The 22,500-nt window shown below is 39.8% G+C and overlaps 1 protein-coding gene across 2 annotated transcripts in view; it reads right to left on the bottom strand.

The window, feature by feature from the left end:
* Positions 1–22,500, bottom strand: part of LOC135100452 (xaa-Pro aminopeptidase 1-like) — a 45,982-nt gene that overhangs the window by 9,468 nt on the left and 14,014 nt on the right. The window contains exons 4-11 of one of the 2 annotated variants that reach the window (XM_064003360.1): positions 19,702–19,881; positions 19,220–19,334; positions 11,904–12,014; positions 3,318–3,455; positions 2,510–2,633; positions 2,149–2,260; positions 1,641–1,787; positions 37–250 (exon numbers count right to left, since the gene is read on the bottom strand). In XM_064003360.1, the coding sequence (XP_063859430.1) occupies positions 37–250; positions 1,641–1,787; positions 2,149–2,260; positions 2,510–2,633; positions 3,318–3,455; positions 11,904–12,014; positions 19,220–19,334; positions 19,702–19,881 (1,141 nt within the window). Of the gene's footprint in view, positions 1–36; positions 251–1,640; positions 1,788–2,148; positions 2,261–2,509; positions 2,634–3,317; positions 3,456–11,903; positions 12,015–19,219; positions 19,335–19,616; positions 19,882–22,500 lie in introns of those variants that run through there. The other variant, XM_064003361.1, reaches the window with a different exon arrangement.

Below are 22,500 nucleotides of genomic sequence, written 5' to 3'. Positions count from 1 at the left end.
GGTCATGCACTGCAGGATCAAAACTGCCTTCCTTACCCAGGAACTGTGCTCCGGAGTCAATGAGGTAGAGGGAAGAGGTATCCAGAGGTATGTTTGTCTCGGAACTTGGCTGGTAATGAATGATGGCACCGTTAGGTCCGAAAGCGCTGATCGTGGCGAAAGACAGCTGCACATAGTTTTGTTGCTGGCGCCGAAATTCCTCAGATTTTGTTGCTGCTGAGAGTTCGTCCCAGTAGACACCCATGGTAACCTGTAACGAGTGAATGTCAAGACTGTTTTACAATATTTCATATATTTAATTATTACAGTCATAGAATAAAACCCCTCCTGATGTCAGACGTACTCACTACAGTTTGTGTTATTGTTGTTACTGTTGTTGTTGTTGTTGTTGTTGTTGTTGTTGTTGTTGTTGTTGTTGTTGTTGTTGTTGTTGTTATTATTATTATTATTATTATTATTATTATTATTATTATTATTATTATTATTATTATTATTAATTATTACTATAATTATTTATTTTCAAATATCAATGAGTTTACTTTTTAGGAATGCTCGTAATCAATATTATTTGAGATTCTGTTGTGTTTTTCTAGATATCAAAGTAGCGGAAGCATCTGCATTTTGTATGAAATTTCATTCTAGTCTACCGTTTTGATTAAAATAAATAATAAGAATAAGAATGCACAAGATTAGTTGTTTGAAGACGTCGGAATCGCATGATCTTGAACAATATTAGTCAGGAGATTTAGGAAGCGGTAGCGTCGCTTCCTCTTGCTTACACAACAAGCGCAACCTTAGCGATGATTCCGCTAAGACGCTTCCGGCAAGTGAGTTGCATCAGGTGATGTGTTTACAGTTACTAGAAATTTTTCGATTCTGTTAGTTTCTTTTCATCACTATCATTGTAAGTACACTTGAAACAGTACTGACAAAGAGAGGAAAGGACGTGTGAATCAAATGATCGTTACAGTAGACCGTCTTCATGGTCTTGGATTAAATATTCTCGTTTTATCTTTCCGGTGGAGTGCCTGGACTGTTTAAACATCACATGATCTTCCGGAGGACGAAAAAAAGAATGAATGATACTAAGGGAGATCTCAATACTATCATTTGTTTCCTGTAACTATTCCGGTGACGCCGTGAACAATGGACCGATGAGCAATCCAATCAATAGATCTCCGAGACTGTTGATTGTTGCCTGGGATAGTGTCTTTTTTTTTTTTTTTTTTTAGGTTTTCAGAATATGTGATTCTCTCTCTCTCTCTCTCTCTCTCTCTCTCTCTCTCTCTCTCTCTCTCTCTCTCTCTCTCTCTCTCTCTCTCTCTCTCTCTCTCTCTCTCTCTCTCTCTCTCTCTCTCTCTCTCTGTGAGTGTGTGTGTATGTGTGTGTGTGTGCACCAATTCCATACTGTGATAGTGGCGATGATGATCAAAAGAGTAGGTGGTGGAAGTAGAGCTGATGGTAACCGTAATTAGTAGGCTAAGTTATGAAGCTATCAGTGGTGGTGGTAATGAACATAATAATGGCAGAGATGATAAGGTGGTAGTGGTGTTAGGGCTGGTAGTGATCGTAATGGTGGTCGTGGTGATTATACAGCTGTAGGGGATGCGATGATAGCGTATCATCGATGATGTGGTCACCTCTCTTTCCAGCAGTGCTAAGAAGTCGCACAATGCCACTGCGTCCTTGAGGTGGGCGTTCCTCATTCCCTTGATCTCCACGGGGTTCTTAGTAGCTTTCATGCCCAAGATGGGAGATGGGCCCGCGACACGCTTGGTGACAGGGATCTGAAATACCGTCCGTGCAATGTAATCTATACTAGACGATGATCCCTGCAGCCAGGGCTCCACGGGCAATCATCAAGATTATATATATATATATATATATATATATATATATATATATATATATATATATATATATATATATATATATATATATATATATATATATATATATATATATAACAAAATGCACAATACAGAATATAGAGGTTCCTTAACATATGAAAAATTCTTTGAGGTGTTCCTCGAAGGTATAAAGGTTGAGAATCAATGATACTAGATCTAGCAAATTAAGATAGAGCCTCATCATAATCAACAGCATAAATGCACTGCTCATAGAGGACTTGACTCAATAAATACTCACAGCACTATACAAGGCGTATGATAAGGTGGAAGGATTGATCAGTACAGAAGAAACGAAAGGGTCATCCTCAAGAGCCTTAAGGCTGTCCTCGATGGCCTGATAGTCAAGAATCCTACAAAGAGATGTAACAAGGCATACCATTAGTGGAATTCAAAAATGTATGAACTCAGAAGCATCATCGTGATTTATTTCCTATCTATCCATGTCCACCGCAAAGAAGAAAAAAATAAGAGAAGAAATTAATGAAAATTTGAGTTTTGTAAGCAAAGTAAAATCAATAAATCTTATTAACATTTAATTAAACATTTAAATTTATGAACGCTTCTTTCTGAGCAACTGAGGAAAAATACGTCTCTCTCACTTTACGCAGAGACCGGAGGTACAGTGTTGTGTATTAAGGTGATCCTCCACCTGAGGAGTCACCTTCTCGCTGGGAGTGAAGAGTTGCAATTGCTCCTGTCCCAGTATTATGTACCCACGGAACACTGCCGGCAGAAGAGAGATAATAGAATGGAAGCTCAGTCTTCGATTTTCAGAACTGGTAAAATAATGCTGCTAGGCGCAAGTAGCTATTGCTAGAAAATGCTCTCTCCAGTATGGCGTATGTCTCTATTATTAATGTGTTTGGATCCTGACATCAGTGCATATCGGCTCGCTATGATTAGTTATCTCAAATACTACAGTATAGTATAAATCTAATATCCTTTCTTGAATTTAATATAATGTGAATTTATCCCATCTTAAGCTCATATAAACATTTATAAAGATATTACAAATATAATTTGTCCCGTTACAACTACAGATCGAGTGTCCGCCTTACAGGGGAAAATTCCCACCACCTGGAGTCCAACGAAAGCTGAAGTATTGCTTCAGGTGATGCAGCCTCCCTTCATGAGATTCCTCCAAGTTAATTCGAATTTTACAGCGGTCTTTCACTGTGACAAGACGCATCTAAAAGATCATCTCTCATCTCAGATAACTCAAGGAGAGTCAGTTAGTTAATTTTTCACAATTTTTTCTGCTCTCTGACGAGCTTCCCTACTAACCTCACGACCTTTCTGATTATAAGTAACCTGCTAAGTAATTCTCTCCAGCGAGCAATGGAAACTAAGTGTGTCAGACTTAGTCATGACTAGATGTATCGCCCAACTTTTTTTTCCTTTAAATACCTGGATTGTATGGAATATCGTTCCCTCGAAGGTTCAGAAGCCAGGCGACTTCATCTAGTGCTGAGAGCATCACCATGGACGTGCCCCGACTGAGCATCTCCGTCCTGACCTGCTCTACTTTATCTTGCCATGACACACCTGGGGACAAAGGAAGGTTTTTCGTTTATTTTTGGTAGAGAAATGGAGCTTCATATTACGTACAGTACATGCTACTGGATAAGGAAAATAGGAGGAGTAACCGGGCATTTAAAAAAGCACTCTACCTATTTAATGGATTTCTGATAAGGTCTTCAAAGGCCGTTTATCTAATGCATTTATTAGGAACACATTCACAATAATCGATGCTGCATACATTTTACATGGGACTGTATAGTTGAAGTACAGTGGACTGCGAATATAGGAAATTTAGTCGTGACTTTTCATCTCTCTCTCTCTCTCTCTCTCTCTCTCTCTCTCTCTCTCTCTCTCTCTCTCTCTCTCTCTCTCTCTCTCTCTCTCTCTCTCTCTCTCTCACTTACAATTATATTAGTGTAATTCCTTCACCATATTAATATCATGATTAGTACTGAGATGAGTAGAGAGTCGTGGGCGCGAAAGGGAACGGCATGCAGTTAAGAAGTTCAGGAAAGCAACACCTATGACAGATACAGGTGTAAGGCAGCTAGACAGTGAGTGAAAGACTGAAGACTGTCAGTTAGGAAAGGCTGTATGAGTTGATCCTCCTCATAATGAGGGAGTTGTACTCCATACTAGGACGGATAAACTTCTACTATAGAGAACTCAGCCTGGACTTAAAAAAAAAAAAAAAAGAAATGAAGGAGACGACACAGAACGTCCAAATTCATTCGAAATTTCACGAAAACTGTTTTTAGCAAGAAATTAAAAATGACATTTCCTGTTAAGAATATTATAAAATTACAGCCCATTTATGCTGATTGTAGATGAGGAAGATGAATGTCACTGATGATGAAAAAGATGTCGATTATTGTTTGAAGGATTGGAATGGTCACATTTCTCTGGGAGTGGGTTGGATGTTGGCAAACTTCTAGCAAGAAGGTAGAGTCAGTATTGATAGACAGAGTCTTAAGAATTTGAGAAGGCATGATGCAAGTACAGTTATGAAGAAAGATTGGAGGAACTACATCATGACCATATGCCGTCTGAGGATGAAGATCAGAGAGGACATGGCAACGAGAAATTTCAATAAGAATCATGATATAATCATAGGGCTACAAGAGAAAGATGACAAAGGAAATAGTTGCAAATGTTTTTGTCCACGTGTCGTAAGTCACGAGAAGACGATCTAGTAAGATTTTGATGAAATGAAAGAGTTCTGAAGGACAGATTTGGCAAGATATTGGGTAAAAACATAAAGTGGATGGTTTTCAGTATTAGTCAGTCCCTTCTGTTTTTGGAGGCTTGATGGCATCGGCAGGATTTTTTGAGTGACGCCTTTGCAGATGGTCATGCTGCCCTGCGGAGTGCTCAATGCACTCGCCGTCAGGGGTAAGTTTTATTGCTATGATTATTACTGTTAATACTTCCAATGCTGCTTTATTTTTTTCATGTAAGAGGCTCACTGGCCAAGGGAAACAAAGCCGAAAAAAAATCCACTTAGGGCCAGTCAAGAGAATAATCGAAAATTGAAGGATAAGTGTCTTGAAACTTCCCACTTGAAAGAGTTCAAGTCAAAGAAAGAAGGAAATACAGAAGCAGGCAGAGAGTTCCAGAGTTTACCAGGAAAAGCGATGAATGACAGAGAATACTGCTTGCATTAGAGAGGCGTACAGAATACGGATGAGAAAAAGTCTTGTGCAGAGAGGACGCAGGAGGAGAAAAGGCTGCAGTTAGCAAGATCAGAAGAGCAGTTAGCATGAAAATAGCGATAAAAGATAGCAAGAGATGCAACATTGCGGCAATGAGAAAGAGGTTGAAGCCAGTCATTTAGAAGAGAAGAGTTGATAGGACGAAAAGCTTTTCATTCCACCCTGTCTAAAGTAGTGATATGAGTGGAACACCCCCATGCATGTAAAGCATGCTCCATACATGGGCGGATAAGGCCCCTGTATAGACTTAGCAGCTGTGGGTGTGAAAATAAACTGGCAGAAGTGACTCAAAATGCTTTATATCATAAAAGCTGTTTTAGCTTAGCTATAGTTGAGATGTGAAGTTTCCAGTTCAGATTATAAGTAAAGGACAGACCGAGTATGTTAAGCGTAGAAGAGGGGGACAGTTGAGTATCACTGAAGAAGAGGGGATATTTGTCTGGAATGTTGTGTCGAGTTGATAGATGGAGGAATTGAGATTTTGAAACATTGAACAATACTAAGTTTGCTCTGCCCCAATCAGAAATTATGGAGAGACCAGACGTCAGGTGTTCTGTGGGCTCCCTGCATGAACTGATACTGTTTACTTCCCGGAGGGTTGGACGTCTATGAAAAGATGTGGAAAAGTGCAGGGTGGTATCATCAGCGCAGGAGTGAATAGGACAAGAAGTTTGGTTTAGAAGATCATTGATGAATAATAGGAAGAGAGTGTGTGACAGGGCAGAACCCTGAGGAACACCACTATTAATAGATTTAGGAGAAAAACAGTGACCCTCTACCACGGCAGCAATAGAATGGCCAGAAAGGAAACGACATGAAGTTACAGAGAGAAGGATACAAGCCGTAGGAGGATAGTTTCGAAATTAAAGCTTTGTGCCAGACTCTATCAAAAGCTTTTGATATGTCCAAGGCAACAGTAAAAAATTCACCGAAATCTCTAAAAGAGGATGACCACGCTAGAAGATCACCAGAAGAGCGGCCTTGACAGAACCCATACTGGCGATCAAATAGAAGGTTGTGAAATGAGAGATTTTTAAGAATCTTCCTGTTGAGTATAGGTTAGAAAACTTTAGATAGGCAGGAAATTAAAGCAATAGGACGGTAGTCTGAGGGATTAGAACGGTCGCCCTTTTAAAGAACAGGCTGAATGTAGGCAAACTTCCAACAATAAGGAAAATTAGATTTTGATAAACAGAGTTGAAAGAGTTTGACTGAGCAAGGTGCGATCATGGAGGCACAGTTTCGAAGAACAATAGGAGAGACCCCATCAGATCCATAAGCCTTCTAAGGGTTTAGGCCACCGAGGGTATAGAAAACATCACTGTGAAGAATTTTAATGGGTGACTTGGAGTAGCCAGAGGGTGGAGGAGAAGGAGGAACAAGACCTAAAATCATCAAAGGTAGAATTTTTAGCAAAGGTTTGAGCGAAGAGTTCATTTTTAGAAATAGGTGAGACAGAAGTGGTGCCATCAGGATAAAATAAAAGAGGAAAAGAAGAAGCTAAGTTACTGGAGATGTTTTTGGCTATGTGCCAGAAGGCACGAGAGGAGTTAGATCTTGAAAGATTTTGACACTTTCTATTAATGAAGGAGTTTTTGGCTAGCTGGAGAACAGACTTGGCATGGTTCCGGAGAGAAATACAAAGCGCATGAGATTCTGGTGATGGAAGGCTAAGTACCCTTTGTGGGCCACCTCTCTATCATGTATAGCAACAGAACAGGCTGTGTTTAAGCCAAGGTTTGGAAGGTTTAGGTTGAGAAGAAGCTTGAGGAATGTACGCCTCCATGCCAGACACTCTCACCTCTGTTATGCGCTCAGCACACAAAGACGGGTCTCTCACACGGAAGCAGTAGTCATTCCAAGGGAAATCAGCATAACACCTTCTCAGGTCCCCCCAATTAGCAGAGGCAAAATGCCAGAGGCACCTCTGCTTTAGGGGATTCTGAGGAGGGATTGGAGTAATAGGACAAGATACAGATATGAGATTGTGATCGGAGGAGCCCAACCGAGATGACAGAGTAACAGCATAAGCAGAATGATTAGAGGTTAGGAAAAGATCAAGAATGTTGTCCGTATTTCCAAGACAGTCAGGAATATGAGTAAGGTGTTGCACCAATTGCTCTATGTCGTGGAGGATAGCAAAGTTAAAGGCTAGTTCACCAGAATGGTCAGTGAAGGGACAGGAAAGCCAAAGCTGGTGGTGAACATTGAAGTATCCAAGAATGGAGATCTCCGCAAAAGGGAAGAGAGAATGTGCTCCACTTTGGAAGTTAAGAAGTCAAAGAATTTCTTATAGTCAAAGAGTTAGATGAGGAATATAGAGCACAGATAAATTTAATTTGAAAGTGACTCCGTAGTCGTAGCTAGGTTGTGGAAAACTTGAAAGATTCAAGAGCTTGGGTACGAGAGCAGGTTAAGTTGTTGGACACATAAACGCAACATCCAGCTTTGGATTGAAAATGAGGATAGAGAAAGCAGGAGAGAGCAGAAAAGGGGCTACTGTCAGTTGCCTTAAATACCTGTGTTTAAGTGAGGAAAAGGAGATGAGGTTTAGTAAAGGAGAGTTGGTGTTCTACAGATTGAAAAATAGATCTAAGACCACGAATGTTTCAGAACTTAATGAAGAAAACATTAAGGGGGGTGTCAAGACAATTAGGGTCGATACCAGAAGAGCAGTCCGACCTGGGGACATTTGTGGTCCCCTCCCCAAATGGGGACTCCAAAGATCTAGCTTGTGCGCCCTCCCAACCCCTACTAGCGACATGGGTGCATTCCTTTCAATCCTTTATTCATGAGTAGCGGAACGGACAGGATATAGGATAGACATTTTTTTTTTTTTTTTTTTTTTTTTTTATGTAGGAAGGATACTGGCCAAGGGCAACAAAAATCTAATAAAAAAAAATGCCCACTGAAATGCCAGTCCCTAAAAGGGTCAAAGCAGTGGTCAAAAATTGGTGGATAAGTGTCTTGAAACCTCCCTCTTGAAGGAATTCAAGTCATAGGAAGGTGGAAATACAGAAGCAGGCAAGGAGTTCCAGAGTTTACCAGAGAAAGGGATGAATGATTGAGAATACTGGTTAACTCTTGCGTTAGAGAGGTGGACAGAATAGGAGTGAGAGAAAGAAGAAAGTCTTGTGCAGCGAGGCCGCGGAAGGAGGGGACGCATGCAGTTAGCAAGATCAGAAGAGCAGTTAGCATGAAAATAGCGGTAGAAGACAGCTAGAGATGCAACATTGCGGCGGTGAGAGAGAGGCTGAAGACAGTCAGTTAGAGGAGAGGAGTTGATGAGACGAAAAGCTTTTGATTCCACCCTGTCTAGAACAGCAGTATGAGTGGAACCCCCCCAGACATGTGAAGCATACTCCATACATGGACGGATAAGGCCCTTGTACAGAGTTAGCAGCTGGGGGGGTGAGAAAAACTGGCGGAGACGTCTCAGAACACCTAACTTCATAGAAGCTGTTTTAGCTAGAGATGAGATGTGAAGTTTCCAGTTCAGATTATAAGTAAAGGACAGACCGAGGATGTTCAGTGTAGAAGAGGGGGACAGTTGAGTGTCATTGAAGAAGAGGGGATAGTTGTCTGGAAGATTGTGTCGAGTTGATAGATGGAGGAATTGAGTTTTTGAGGCATTGAACAATACCAAGTTTGCTCTGCCCCAATCAGAAATTTTAGAAAGATCAGAAGTCAGGCGTTCTGTGGCTTCCCTGCGTGATATGTTTACCTCCTGAAGGGTTGGACGTCTATGAAAAGACGTGGAAAAGTGCAGGGTGGTATCATCAGCATAGGAGTGGATAGGACAAGAAGTTTGGTTTAGAAGATCATTAATGAATAATAAGAAGAGAGTGGGTGACAGGACAGAACCCTGAGGAACACCACTGTTAATAGATTTAGGAGAAGAACAGTGACCGTCTACCACAGCAGCAATAGAACGGTCAGAAAGGAAACTTGAGATGAAGTTACAGAGAGAAGGATAGAAACCGTAGGAGGGTAGTTTGGAAATCAAAGCTTTGTGCCAGACTCTATCAAAGGCTTTTGATATGTCCAAGGCAACAGCAAAAGCTTCACCAAAGTCTCTAAAAGAGGATGACCAAGACTCAGTAAGGAAAGCCAGAAGATCACCAGTAGAGCGGCCTTGACGGAACCCATACTGGCGATCAGATAGAAGGTTGTGAAGTGATAGATGTTTAAGAATCTTCCTGTTGAGGATAGATTCAAAAACTTTAGATAAGCAGGAAATTAAAGCAATAGGACGGTAGTTTGAGGGATTAGAGCGGTCACCCTTTTTAGGAACAGGTTGAATGTAGGCAAACTTCCAGCAAGAAGGAAAGGTAGATGTTGACAGACAGAGCTGAAAGAGTTTGACTAGGCAAGGTGCAAGCACGGAGGCACAGTTTCGGAGAACAATAGGAGGGACCCCATCAGGTCCATAAGCCTTCCGAGGGTTTAGGCCAGCGAGGGCATGGAAAACATCATTACGAAGAATTTTAATACGAGGCATGAAGTAGTCAGAGGGTGGAGGAGAGGGAGGAACAAGCCCAGAATCGTCCAAGGTAGAGTTTTTAGCAAAGGTTTGAGCAAAGAGTTCAGCTTTAGAAATAGATGTGATAGCAGTGGTGCCATCTGGTTGAAGTAGAGGAGGGAAAGAAGAAGAAGCAAAGTTATTGGAGATATTTTTGGCTAGATGCCAGAAATCACGAGGGGAGTTAGATCTTGAAAGGTTTTGACATTTTCTGTTAATGAAGGAGTTTTTGGCTAGTTGGAGAACAGACTTGGCATGGTTCCGGGCAGAAATATAAAGTGCATGAGATTCTGGTGAAGGAAGGCTTAAGTACCTTTTGTGGGCCACCTCTCTATCATGTATAGCACGAGAACAAGCTGTGTTAAACCAAGGTTTAGAAGGTTTAGGACGAGAAAAAGAGTGAGGAATGTACGCCTCCATGCCAGACACTATCACCTCTGTTATGCGCTCAGCACACAAAGACGGGTCTCTGACACGGAAGCAGTAGTCATTCCAAGGAAAATCAGCAAAATACCGCCTCAGGTCCCCCCAACTAGCAGAGGCAAAACGCCAGAGGCACCTTCGCTTAGGGGGATCCTGAGGAGGGATTGGAGTGATAGGACAAGATAAAGATATGAGATTGTGATCGGAGGAGCCCAATGGAGAAGAAAGGGTGACAGCATAAGCAGAAGGATTAGAGGTCAGGAAAAGGTCAAGAATGTTGGGCGTATCTCCAAGACGGTCAGGAATACGAGTAGGGTGTTGCACCAATTGCTCTAGGTCATGGAGGATAGCAAAGTTGTAGGCTAGTTCACCAGGATGGTCAGTGAAGGGAGAGGAAAGCCAAAGCTGGTGGTGAACATTGAAGTCTCCAAGAATGGAGATCTCTGCAAAAGGGAAGAGGGTCAGAATGTGCTCCACTTTGGAAGTTAAGTAGTCAAAGAATTTCTTATAGCCAGAGGAGTTAGGAGAGAGGTATACAGCACAGATAAATTTAGTATGAGAATGACTCTGTAGTCGTAGCCAGATGGTGGAAAACTCGGAAGATTCAAGAGCGTGGGCACGAGAGCAGGTTAAGTCATTGCGCACATAAACGCAGCATCCAGCTTTGGATCGAAAATGAGGATAGAGAAAGTAGGAGGGAACAGAAAAGGGGCTACTGTCAGTTGCCTCAGACACCTGAGTTTCAGTGAGGAAAAGAAGATGAGGTTTAGAAGAGGAGAGGTGGTGTTCTACAGATTGAAAATTAGATCTTAGATCGCGAATGTTGCAGAAGTTAATGAAGAAAAAGTTGAGGGGGATGTCAAGACACTTAGGGTCGTCGACGGAAAGGCAGTCCGACCTGGGGACATTTATGGTCCCCTCCCCAGATGGGGACTCCGAGGCTGGTGATAATGATAATAATAATAATAATAATAATAATAATAATAATGATAATAATGATAATGATAATAATAATAATAATGATAATAATAATAATAATATTAATATTAATAATAATAATAATAATAATAATAATAATAATAATAATAATAATAATAATAATAATAATAATAATAACAATAATAATAATAATAATAATAATAATAATAATAATAATAATAATAATAATAATAATAATAATAATAATAGCAATAGTAATGATAATAATAATAATAACAATAATAATAATGATAATGATAATATTGGTAATAATAATAATAATAATAATAATAATAATAATAATAATAATAATAATAATAATAATAATAATAATAATAATAATAATAACAATAATAATAGTAGTAGTAGTATTAGTAGTAGTAGTAGTAATAATAATAATAATAATAATAATAATAATAATAATAATAATAATAATAATAATAATAATAATAATAATAATAATAATAATAATAATAATAATAATAACAATAATAATAATGATAATAATAATAATGGTAATAATAATAATAATAATAATAATAATAATAATAATAATAATAATAATAATAATAATAATAATAATAATAATATTATTATTATTATTATTATTATTATTATTATTATTATTATTATTATTATTATTATTATTATTATTATTATCATTATTATTATTACTACTACTACTACTACTACTACTACTACTACTACTACCACTACTATTGCTACTACTACTATTAGTACTAGTACTACTACTGCTACTACTGTGAAGTAGTAGTAGTAGTAGTAGTAGTAGTAGTAGTAGTAGTAGTAGTAGTATTGTTCTCATTAATCGCTCACCAGCAAATTGGAGGGGCAACACGAACGCTGGGTCTGCGGAGTGTGGAGGTCGGTCTGTCCAGATGATGTCTACGAGGTTGGTAGACTCGGGCACCATCTGTATCCCGCTTTCTGAAGGGAAGCATCCATAAACTCAGTAAATGAATGCATTATACATGAATAAGTTAATACAACTCACTTAAACAAGTGATCACTGAAACCGAGAACGATGAATATCAGTGGATTCAGGGAAGGAAGTATGAGGTTTCTACACTGATACGTATTCTATAGGTGGTTCTGTCCTAGCTGCTTTCCATCTCAAGAAAAGAAGTACCATTCGATAACTCTTTCATCAAACATTCTTATGAAAATAAAATCAGACTTTCCCAAGGAAATTAATTCATATCAAAGTACCCTCTCATAACTATAAATGTCTGAATTTAGAGCAGATTTAAAGAGCAAGTTGAAAAGGTTAGGAAATCCAGGGCGTAATCTGGAATAATCAAGTAAATGGCTGCTCTCCAGCGTGTTAGTAAATAAATTACTGGAATTGATTCGATGGAAATCTAAAAAAAAAATAAATAAATAAATAATAATAATAATAATAATAATAATAATAATAATAATAATAATAATAATAATAATAATAATAATAATAATAATAACAATAATAATAATAATAATAATAATAATAATAATAATAATAATAATAATAATAATAATAATAATAATAATAATAAATAATAAATAATAAATAAAAGATATAGACTTTACAAAACCTAGAAAGTAATCTTTTAGAAAGCATAAATAAGTTACAATCAAAGGATTCTGAGGATAAAATGCATGGAATAAAAAAAAAAAAAACTTCTCGTCTTCTAATTATGAGTTTAAAGTTTTTTTTTTTATACTCATAAAGGGGCAGGGAGTCAGTAAAGCTTCAGGCAAAGTTCCACACCAATCAAATAATCCTAACTTACAAGCTAAATGCATTTTGTGTGAAGGGTCCCACTCAACGACTAGTGCAAATTTCATGAGGGCCAAAGAGTATCAGATTTAAACGTATTAGTGTTAGAAAAGCGTGAGAAGTGTACTTGTTGTTATAAGACAAATTACTGTATATATAAATTGTGCTAATGTCTTTCATGGTAATGTGAATTCCATCATTCAGGCCGGGGCGGTGACACTTGGGTACGGTGAGGTCTTCGGACACTTTCGGTAATGGAACAACTATGCCCATACGCTCATTTCCTATAATTCGCAGTAAAATTGACTAAGGAGTCCAACCTTTATCAGCAAGAATTTGTAAGACACTAAAAATATAAAAGGGCGGCCAATCGGATTTGAAGTTTTCAAGATTTGTTGATGAAATGGAAACCAAGACTTATAATTTATTGAAATTTACAGTAAGATTTGTTTTGAAATATATCAGTGTGTGTGGTATTTGACTGTATGGCTAAAATTAACCTTCCTTGCAAAAGCTTAAAATTCTTAAATGACTGTAATTACAATGAGCCTAGCCCAACTCAGAAAACTAAGAGACATTCCAAGATTTAGAACAAACAAATATGCATAATGTGATGGACATTAGCAAAGCCTTTTGAGAATAAGCTTGCAAGAAGCTGACAGAGATTACACCAGATTTCTCTGGCTGAGTGATCCAATGGATGAAAAAGTCTCTTACCAAAGTCAGTGTGCACAAAGATTCTTTAAAAGAGCATTGCACTTAGCACAAAAATTATGCTTAGCTTCGTGCTTAAGTTCCTAACCGTAATCATTATTGCTCTAAGCGCGCCAAAAAATTAAGCATGGTCAGGGGTGTGCTTAACTTGAGAAAGAGAAATGGCCAACTATCAAGGAGTCTGAGGCCACCACCTCAAGAAATCGGCCCCGTAAGGATGTTCTCGGTGACCTGAGTGATTCTGAACTGTTAAATTGATACAGACTACATCGTGCAGGAGTGTTATTCGTGACAGATTTAGTGAGAGATGCCTTGGAGAGCCGCACAGGAAGGAGTGATGCACTAACGCCAGAAATTAAAGTGATTATTTCAGTGCGTTATTTAGTAAATGGGAAAATGTAACTCTGCAGCAGTTATGATCTTGACCCATCCTTTGTCCTGTTCCTGCCGTGTGTTTCATTTACCTGCTTAGTAAGAGAGATTCATGCAGCTTTTTTGTGTCGCTGGATAAGTGAAGGGGCTGGATTTGCCATTTAGCTCTTTCCTTAGCCCTTGTGGGTGCCGAGAATTCTCACACAAATTTTCTCAGGCACGTATTGGTGAAGAATATGACGAACATTTATTTACAGATGCCTAAGACTTACAAAGTATTTGTTTTTGTAACTATTTTTTTATTATGAACTCTAAGTATAGATGTGCAAGCCGCAAGATATGCAAGGATGCCCATATAAAATTCAAGAACTCTACCTCAGTTATAACTAACTGCAATTTATTTAGGAGCAAAATTAAGTAAATATATAGAAAGGAAACTGTCATCCACTACTTTCAAAAGTACATTCATTTCGTTAGATAGCGAAGTACTGTTGCAATGAATAACATTATATTTAAGGAGGAAGAGAAGGAGGCAGTAGGCACCTGCCTACTGGATTAGGGGGTGCTGTGAACTTATCATTAAAACCAGCTGTGACCTCACTGAACGTTTCCCTTTGTGTCTCACAACACAAAAAGGGGGAGGACAGTCACAGCCTGCCCTCTAAAGACAACTCTCTTTCTCCACTTCTCTTTCTACAAGCACCTAATAACACACATACATCCTTCAATGAAAAATTCAAAATTATCATGGAGATTCCTACACCAGCCTCGGAGTCCCCATCTGGGGAGGGGACCACAAATATCCCCAGGTCGGACTGCTCTTCTGATAATGACCCTAAGTGTCTTGACACCCCCTTCAACTTTTTCTTCACTAACTTCTGCGGTCTAAGATCTAATTTTCAATACGTAGAACACCACCTCTCCTCTTCTAAACCTCATCTTCTTTTCCTCACTGAAACTCAGGTGTCTGAAGCAACTAAGAGTAGCCCCTTTTCTGTTCCCTCCTACTTTCTCTAGCCTCATTTTCGATCCAAAGCTGGATGTTGCGTTTATGTGAGCAACGACTTAACCTCCTCTTGTACCCACGCTCTTGAATCTTCCGAGTTTTTCCACCATCTACAGAGAGTGACTACAGAGTCACTCTCAAACTAAATTTATTTGTGCTGTATACCTCTCACCTAACTCCTCTGATTATAAGAAATTCTTTAACTGCTTAACTTCCAAAGTGGAGCACATTCTGACCTCCTTCCCTTTTGCAAAGATCTCCATCCTTGGAGACTTCAATGTTCACCACCAGCTTTGGCTTTCCTCTCCCTTCACTGACCATCCTGGTGAACTGGCCTTCAACTTTGCTATCCTCCACGACCTAGAGCAATTGGTGCAGCACCCTACTCGTATTCCTGACCGTCTTGGAGATACGCCCAACATTCTTGACCTTTTTCTGACCTCTAATCCATCTGCTTATGCTGTCACCCTTTCTTCTCCGTTGGTCTCCTCTGATCACAGTCTCATATCTGTATCTTGTCCTATCGCTCCAATCCCTCCTCAGGATCCCCCTAAACAAAGGTGCCTCTGGCGTTTTGCCTCTGCTAGTTGGGGAGACCTGAGGAGGTATTTTGCTGATTTTTCTGCCTCCGTGTCAGAGACCCGTCTTTGTGTGCCGAGCGCATAACAGAGGTGATAGAGTCTGGCATGGAGGCATACATTCCTTACTCTTTTTTCTCGACCTAAACCTTCCAAACCTTGGTTTAACACAGCTTCTTCTCGTGTTAAACATGAGAGAGAGGTGGCCCACAAAAGGTACTTAAGCCTTCCATCACCAGAATCTCATGCACTTTATATTTCTGCCCGGAACCATGCCGAGTCTGTTCCCCAACTAGCCAAAAACTGCTTCCTTAATAGAAAGTGTCAAAATCTTTCAAGATCTAACTCCCCTCGTGACTTCTGGCATCTAGCCAAAAATATCTCCAATAACTTTCTTTCTTCTCTCCCTCCTTTATTTTAACCAGATGGCACCACTGCTATCACATCCATCTCTAAAGCTGAACTCTTCGCTCAAACCTTTGTTAAAAACTCTACCTTGGACGATTCAGGGCTTGTTCCTCCTCCCTCTCCTCCACCCTCTGACAACTTCATGCTACCTATTAAAATTCTTCACAATGATGTTTTCCATGCCCTCGCTGGCCTAAACCCTCGGAAGGCTTATGGACCTGATGGGGTCCCTCCTATTGTTCTCCGAAGCTGTGCCTCCATGCTTGCACCTTGCCTAGTCAAACTCTTTCAACTCTGTCAACATCAACCTTTCCTTCTTTCTGGAAGTTTGCCTTTATTCAACCTGTTCCTAAAAAGGGTGACCGTTCTAATCCCTCAAACTACCGTCCTATTGCTTTAATTTCCTGCCTATCTAAAGTTTTTGAATCTATCCTCAACAGGAAGATTCTTAAACATCTATCACTTCACAACCTTCTATCTGATCCCCAGTATGGGTTCCGTCAAAGCCACTCTACTGGTGATCTTCAGGCTTTCCTTTCTAAGTCTTCTTGGTCATCCTCTTTCAGAGTTTTTGGTGAAACTTTTGATGTTGACTTGGATATATCAAAAGCTTTTGATAGAGTCTGGCACAAAGCTTTGATTTCCAAACTACCCTCCTACAGCTTCTATCCTTCTCTCTGTAGCTTCATCTCAAGTTTCCTTTCTGACTGTTCTATTGCTGCTGTGGTAGGCGGTCACTGTTCTTCTCCTAGATCTATTAACAGTGGTGTTCCTCAGGGTTCTGTCCTGTCACCCACTCTCTTCTTATTATTCATCAATGACCTTCTAAATCAAACTTCTTGTCCTATCCACTCCCATGCTGATGATACCACCCTGCACTTTTCCACGTCTTTTCATAGACCTCCAACACTTCAGGAAGTAAACATTTCACGCAGGGAAGCCACAGAACGCCTGATTTCTTATCTTTCTAAAATCTCTGATTAGAGCAGAGCAAACTTGGTATTGTTCAATGCCTCAAAAACTCAATTCCTCCATCTATCAACTTGACACAACCTTCCAGACAACCATCCCCTCTTCTTCAATGACACTCAGCTGTCCCTCTCTTATACACTGAACATCCTCTGAACCTATAATCTGAACAGGAAACTTCACATTTCATCTCCAGCTAAAACTGCTTCTATGAAGTAAGGTGTTCTGAGACGTCTCCGCCAGTTTTTCTCATCCCCACTCCCAGATGCGAACTCTGTACAAGGAGGGCCTTATCCGTCCATGTATGGAGTATGCTTCACATATCTGGGGGTGGTTCCACTCATACCGCTCTTCTAGACAGGATGGGATCAAAAGCTTTTCGTCTCATCACCTCCTCTCCTCTCCTCTTCCTCTCTTATTGCTGGAATGTTGCATCTCTAGCTGTCTTCTACCGCTACTTTCATGTTAACTGCTCTTGTGATCTTGTTAACTGCATGCCTCCCCTCCTTCCGCGGCCTCGCTGCACAAGACTTTCTTCTTTCCCTCACCCCTGTTCTATCCACCTCTCTAATGCAAAAGTTAACCGGTATTCTCAAACATTCATCCCTTTCTCTGGTAAACTCTGGAACTCCTATCCAGCTTCTGTATTTCCATCTTCCTATGACTTGAATTCCTTCAAGAAGGAGGCTTCAAAACACTTATCCTTCAATATTTGACTACCGTTTTGGACCCTTTCCTGGGACTGGCATCAGTGGGCTTTTTTTTTTTTTCTTTTTCTTTATTGGACTTTTGTTGCCCTTGGGCAGTGTCCCTTCTACATAAAAAAAAAAAAGAAAAAAAAAACGGATTAAGATAAATAGATCAGTTAGATACAGATTGTAAATTTTTTGGTCAGTAAGAACAATTCAGAGGCCTTGCTAGAAAGTTGATGAATTAATAATATAATAATCACACAATAATAACATTTCAAGAGTAAAAAATATAGTAATACTGTGCCCTGCCTCAATTTTCAACTCAACAGAACATTCCTTATAACCATCCTCTCTTTTTCAATGACACTGAACAATCCTCCTCTTCTACAATGAACATCCCCAGTCTGTCATTTACTAATAATCTCTAGCTAAAGCAACTTCTAAGTATTCTCTGTCGGTTTTTTTTTTTCATCCCGCTTCAGCTGCTAACTGTACAGGAGTCCTATCCGCTCATGTATGGAATACATTTCTCATATATGGGAGGGTTCCAATCACATTACTCTTTTCAACAGGGTGGAATAAGAAATATTTCGCCTCATCATCTCTCTTCTAACGGCATGGAGGAGGCAGTAGACACCTGCCGAAACGATAATTACTCTCAATGAAGTTTCAAATACTGGATCAGAGGATGCTGTGAATTTATCAGTAACATACCTGTGACCTCACTGAACGTTTCCCTTTGTGTCTCACAACGCAAGGCGGCAGTCACAGCCAGCCCTCTAAAGACATCTAAATTTCTTCACACAAAACTACATACACATAATTCCACACACAAACCCTTCATTCAAAATTATAAATTAAATATGGCGACTCCTACACCAGCCTCGGAGTCCCCATCTGGAGAGGGGACCAAAAATGTCCCTAGGTCTGACACTTCCCTTATCTTTTTCTTCATTAACTTCTGCAGTATTCGCGGTCTTAGATCTAATTTTCAGTCTGAAGAACAACACCTCTCCCCTACTACACAATGATTTTTTGTTCTTGCTGTCACTACTTTCCTTTCTCAATACTTATCGTCACTAGTCTCAAAATGTTTAGCGTAAAGTATGCACCAGTGCTTTATTGAGCAAGTGTACATACATGGTTGGAACTCTCGAAGAGCGTTTCACTAATACCAAAATATGTGTTTTATGATCAAAACAATTCGCAGCATCTGACCAGCTGTAGGTTGTCAACAATCTACTATATCACTGACCTCTCATTTGCTCGTGAAATTGAGACTCCCACAAGTTTTCCAGTGGTACAAAAAATAACGTTTAATAATAACAGTATTAGTAATAATAATAATAATAACAATAATAATAATAATAATAATAATGATAATAATAATAAATGCAAATATGGTAGCAAAACATGTATTTTCACCGGGAACTTTATCCCTTGAAAGTTTTAGGTCGGGACAAAAGCTTCCAATCAGCTTCCAATCAACAAGACAAATTTAATCTGATTTCCTTGCAGCTTCTTTTACCTATTGCACACTCACAGAAAGAGACACAGTTTTTTTAATAGCACATAATCCGATACTCTTAGCACTTTTTTCATTCTTTAATGTGAATAAATTGATATATTCTCACCAGACAACGTGGTGGCGTAGCTCATCCAGTTGGTGGCAGTCATGATCATCGGGTCACTGCCCACTCGTGCTCCTGCCTGCAGGACTTCCCCCAACCATGCCGCTGGCAGCGGTACCTGCGTACAGGAGATCACAAAATATATTACGAAATCTTAAATGATGACAATTTCTGCCGGTCACACGATTTTTTTTTTTTTTTTTTTATTAAATATACGAACATTAACCTTCTGAATACCTGGCCTGTTTCTAGTTTTTTTTTCTTGCAGATTTTGATATATGGATATAGAAAGAAATTCCTTTAACTCGTAATTACATATTGATAAATAAAATTTACATATTGTCTTACATAAAAAAAATAAATAAATAATTCGATATGAAAACACATTATTGGACTCAACCAGACAACGTGGTGGCGTAGCTCATCCAGTTGGTGGCAGTCATGATCATCGGGTCACTGCCCACTGGACTGAATCATAAACGTACACCAGCAAGGCCAGTCTTCATCAGGAGCCAATGACAATCTAGTTGATTGTCTGCCTGCAGGAAGTAGCGGGAGTCTGCCCATAACGCCTGCTGTTCCATCGTCACGGCCACCACTCCCCATGATCCGGAGAATCCAGACACATAATGTAGTCGCATGTCCGCAGGGCTTACGAATTCGTTCTGAAATTTATGAGTTTAGCGCTGTTACTAAACATTGAAGGAGGCAGTAGGAACCTGACAAAACGATAATTACTCCCAGTGAGGTCTAAAGCACTGGATCAGGGAGTGCTGTGAACTTATCACTAAACCCAGCTGTGACCTCACTGAACATTTCTCTTTGTGTCTCACAACACAAGGGGGCAGTCACAGCATGCCATCTAAAGACAACTCTCTTCCTTCACACAAAACTACAAGCACCCAATTACACACACATCCTTCACTCAAAATTCAAAATTATCATGGCGACTCTTACACCAGTCTCGGAGTCCCCATCTGGGGAGGGGACCACAAATGTCCCCAGGTCGGACTGCTCTTCTGGTATCAACCCAAAGTATCTTAACACCAACCTCAACTTTTTCTTCATTAATTTCTTCGTCATTCGCGGTTTTAGATCTAATTTTTAGTCTGTAGAACATCACCTCTCCTCTATTAAACATCATCTTATTTTCCTCACTGAAACACAGGTATTTGAGGCAACTGACAGTAGCCCCTTTTCAGTTCACTCCTACTTTTTCTATCCTCGTTTTCAATGTTGTGTTTATGTGTGCAACAACTTAACCTGCTCTCGTGCCCATGCTCTTGAATCTTTTAAGCTTTCCGCCATCTGGCTACGACTACGGAGACACTCTTAAACTAAATTTATCTGTGCTGTATACCTTTCACCTAACTCCTCTAACTAAAAGAAATTCTTTGACTACTTAACCTCTAATGTGGAGTACATTCTGACTCCCTTCCCTTTTGTGGAGATATTCATTCTTGGAGACTTCAATGTTCACCACCAGCTTTGGCTTTCCTCTCCCTTCACTGACCATCCTGGTGAACTAGCCTTCAACTTTGCCATTCTCCACGACCTAGAGCAATTGGTGCAACACCATACTCGTATTTCTGACAGTCTTGGAGATACGCCCAACATTTTTTACCTTTTCCTAACCTCTAATCCTTCTGCTTAAGCTGTCACCCTCTCTTTTCCGTTAGGCTCCTCCGATCACAATCTCATATCTATATCTTGTCCTATCACCTCAATCCCTCCTCAGGATCCCCCTAAGTGGAGGTGCCTCTGGAGTTTTGCCTCTGCTAGTTGGGGGGACCTGAGAAGGTATTTTGCTGATTTTCCTTGGAATGACTACTGCTTCAGTGTCAGAGACCCGTCTCTGTGTGCCGAGCGCATAACAGAGGTGAGAGTGTCTGGTATGGAGGCGTACATTCCTCACTCTTTTTCTTGACCTAAATCTTCTTAACCCTTGTTTAACACTGCTTGTTCTCATTCAGTACATGATAAAGAGGTGGCCCACTATAAGATACTTGCACCTTCCATCACCAGAATCTCATGCGCTTTATATTTCTGCCCAGAATCATGCCAAGTCTGTTCTCTAACTACCCAAAAACTCCATTAATTGAAGGTGTCAGAATCTTTCAATATCTAACTCTGGCATCTAGCAAAAAAAATATCTCCAATAACTTTGCTTCTTCTTTCCATCCTTTATTTCAACCTGAACTCTTCGGTCAAACTTTTGCCAAAAATTCTACCTAGGACGATTCATGGCTTGCTCCTCCCTCTCCTCCACCCTCTGACTACTTCATGCTACCTATTAAAATTCTTGGTAATGATGTTTTCCATGCCCTTGCTGGCCTAAACCCTCGGAAAGCTTATGGACCTGATGGGATTCCTCCCATTGTTCTCCGAAGCTACGCCTCCGCTCCGTGCTTGTACCTTGCCTAGTCAAACTCTTTCATCTCTGTCAACATTTATCTTTCCTTTTTGCTAGAAGTTTGCCTTTATTCAGCCTGTTCCTAAAAATGGTGACAGTTCTAATCCCTCAAATTACCGTCCTATTGCTTTAATTTCCTGCCTATCTTAAGTTTTTGAATCAATCCACAACAGGAAGATTCTTAAACATCTATCACCTTCTATCCGATCGCCAGTATGGGTTCCATCAAGGCCGCTCTATTGGTGATCTGGCTTTCCCTACTGAGTCTTGGTCATCCTCTTTGAGGGATTTTGGTGAAACTTTTGCTGTTGCCTTGGGCATATCAAAAGCTTTTGATAGAGTCTGGCACAAAGCTTTGACTTCCAAACTATCCTCCTACGGCTTCTATCCTTCTCTCTCTAACTTCATCTCAAATTTCCTTTCTGACCGTTCTATTGCTGCCGTGGTAGACAGGTCACTGTTCTTTTCCTAAATCTATTAACATCCTAAATCTATTAACTTCTTGTCCTATCCACTCCTACGGTGATGATACCACCCTGCACTTTTCTACGTCTTTTCATAGACATCCAACCCTTCAGGAAGTAAACAGTTCACGTAGGAAGCCACAGAACGCCTAACTTCTGATCTCTCTAAAATTTTTGATTGGGGCAGAGCAAACTTGGTATTGTTCAATGCCTCAAAAACTCGATTCCTCCATCTATCAACTCGACACAGTCTTCCAGACAACTATCCCCTCATCTTCGTTGATACTCAGTTTGTCCCCCTCTTCTACACTGAATATCCTCGGTCTGCCCTTTTCTTTTAATCTAAACTGGAAACTTTATATCTCATCTCTAGCTAAAACAGCTTCTTTGAAATTAAGTGTTCTGGG

This window comes from Scylla paramamosain, chromosome 5 (genome assembly GCF_035594125.1).
Source record: "Scylla paramamosain isolate STU-SP2022 chromosome 5, ASM3559412v1, whole genome shotgun sequence".
Classification (NCBI taxonomy): domain Eukaryota; kingdom Metazoa; phylum Arthropoda; class Malacostraca; order Decapoda; family Portunidae; genus Scylla; species Scylla paramamosain.
Note: the sequence above shows the minus strand (reverse complement) of the source record. Positions and strands in the feature narration are given on the sequence as shown.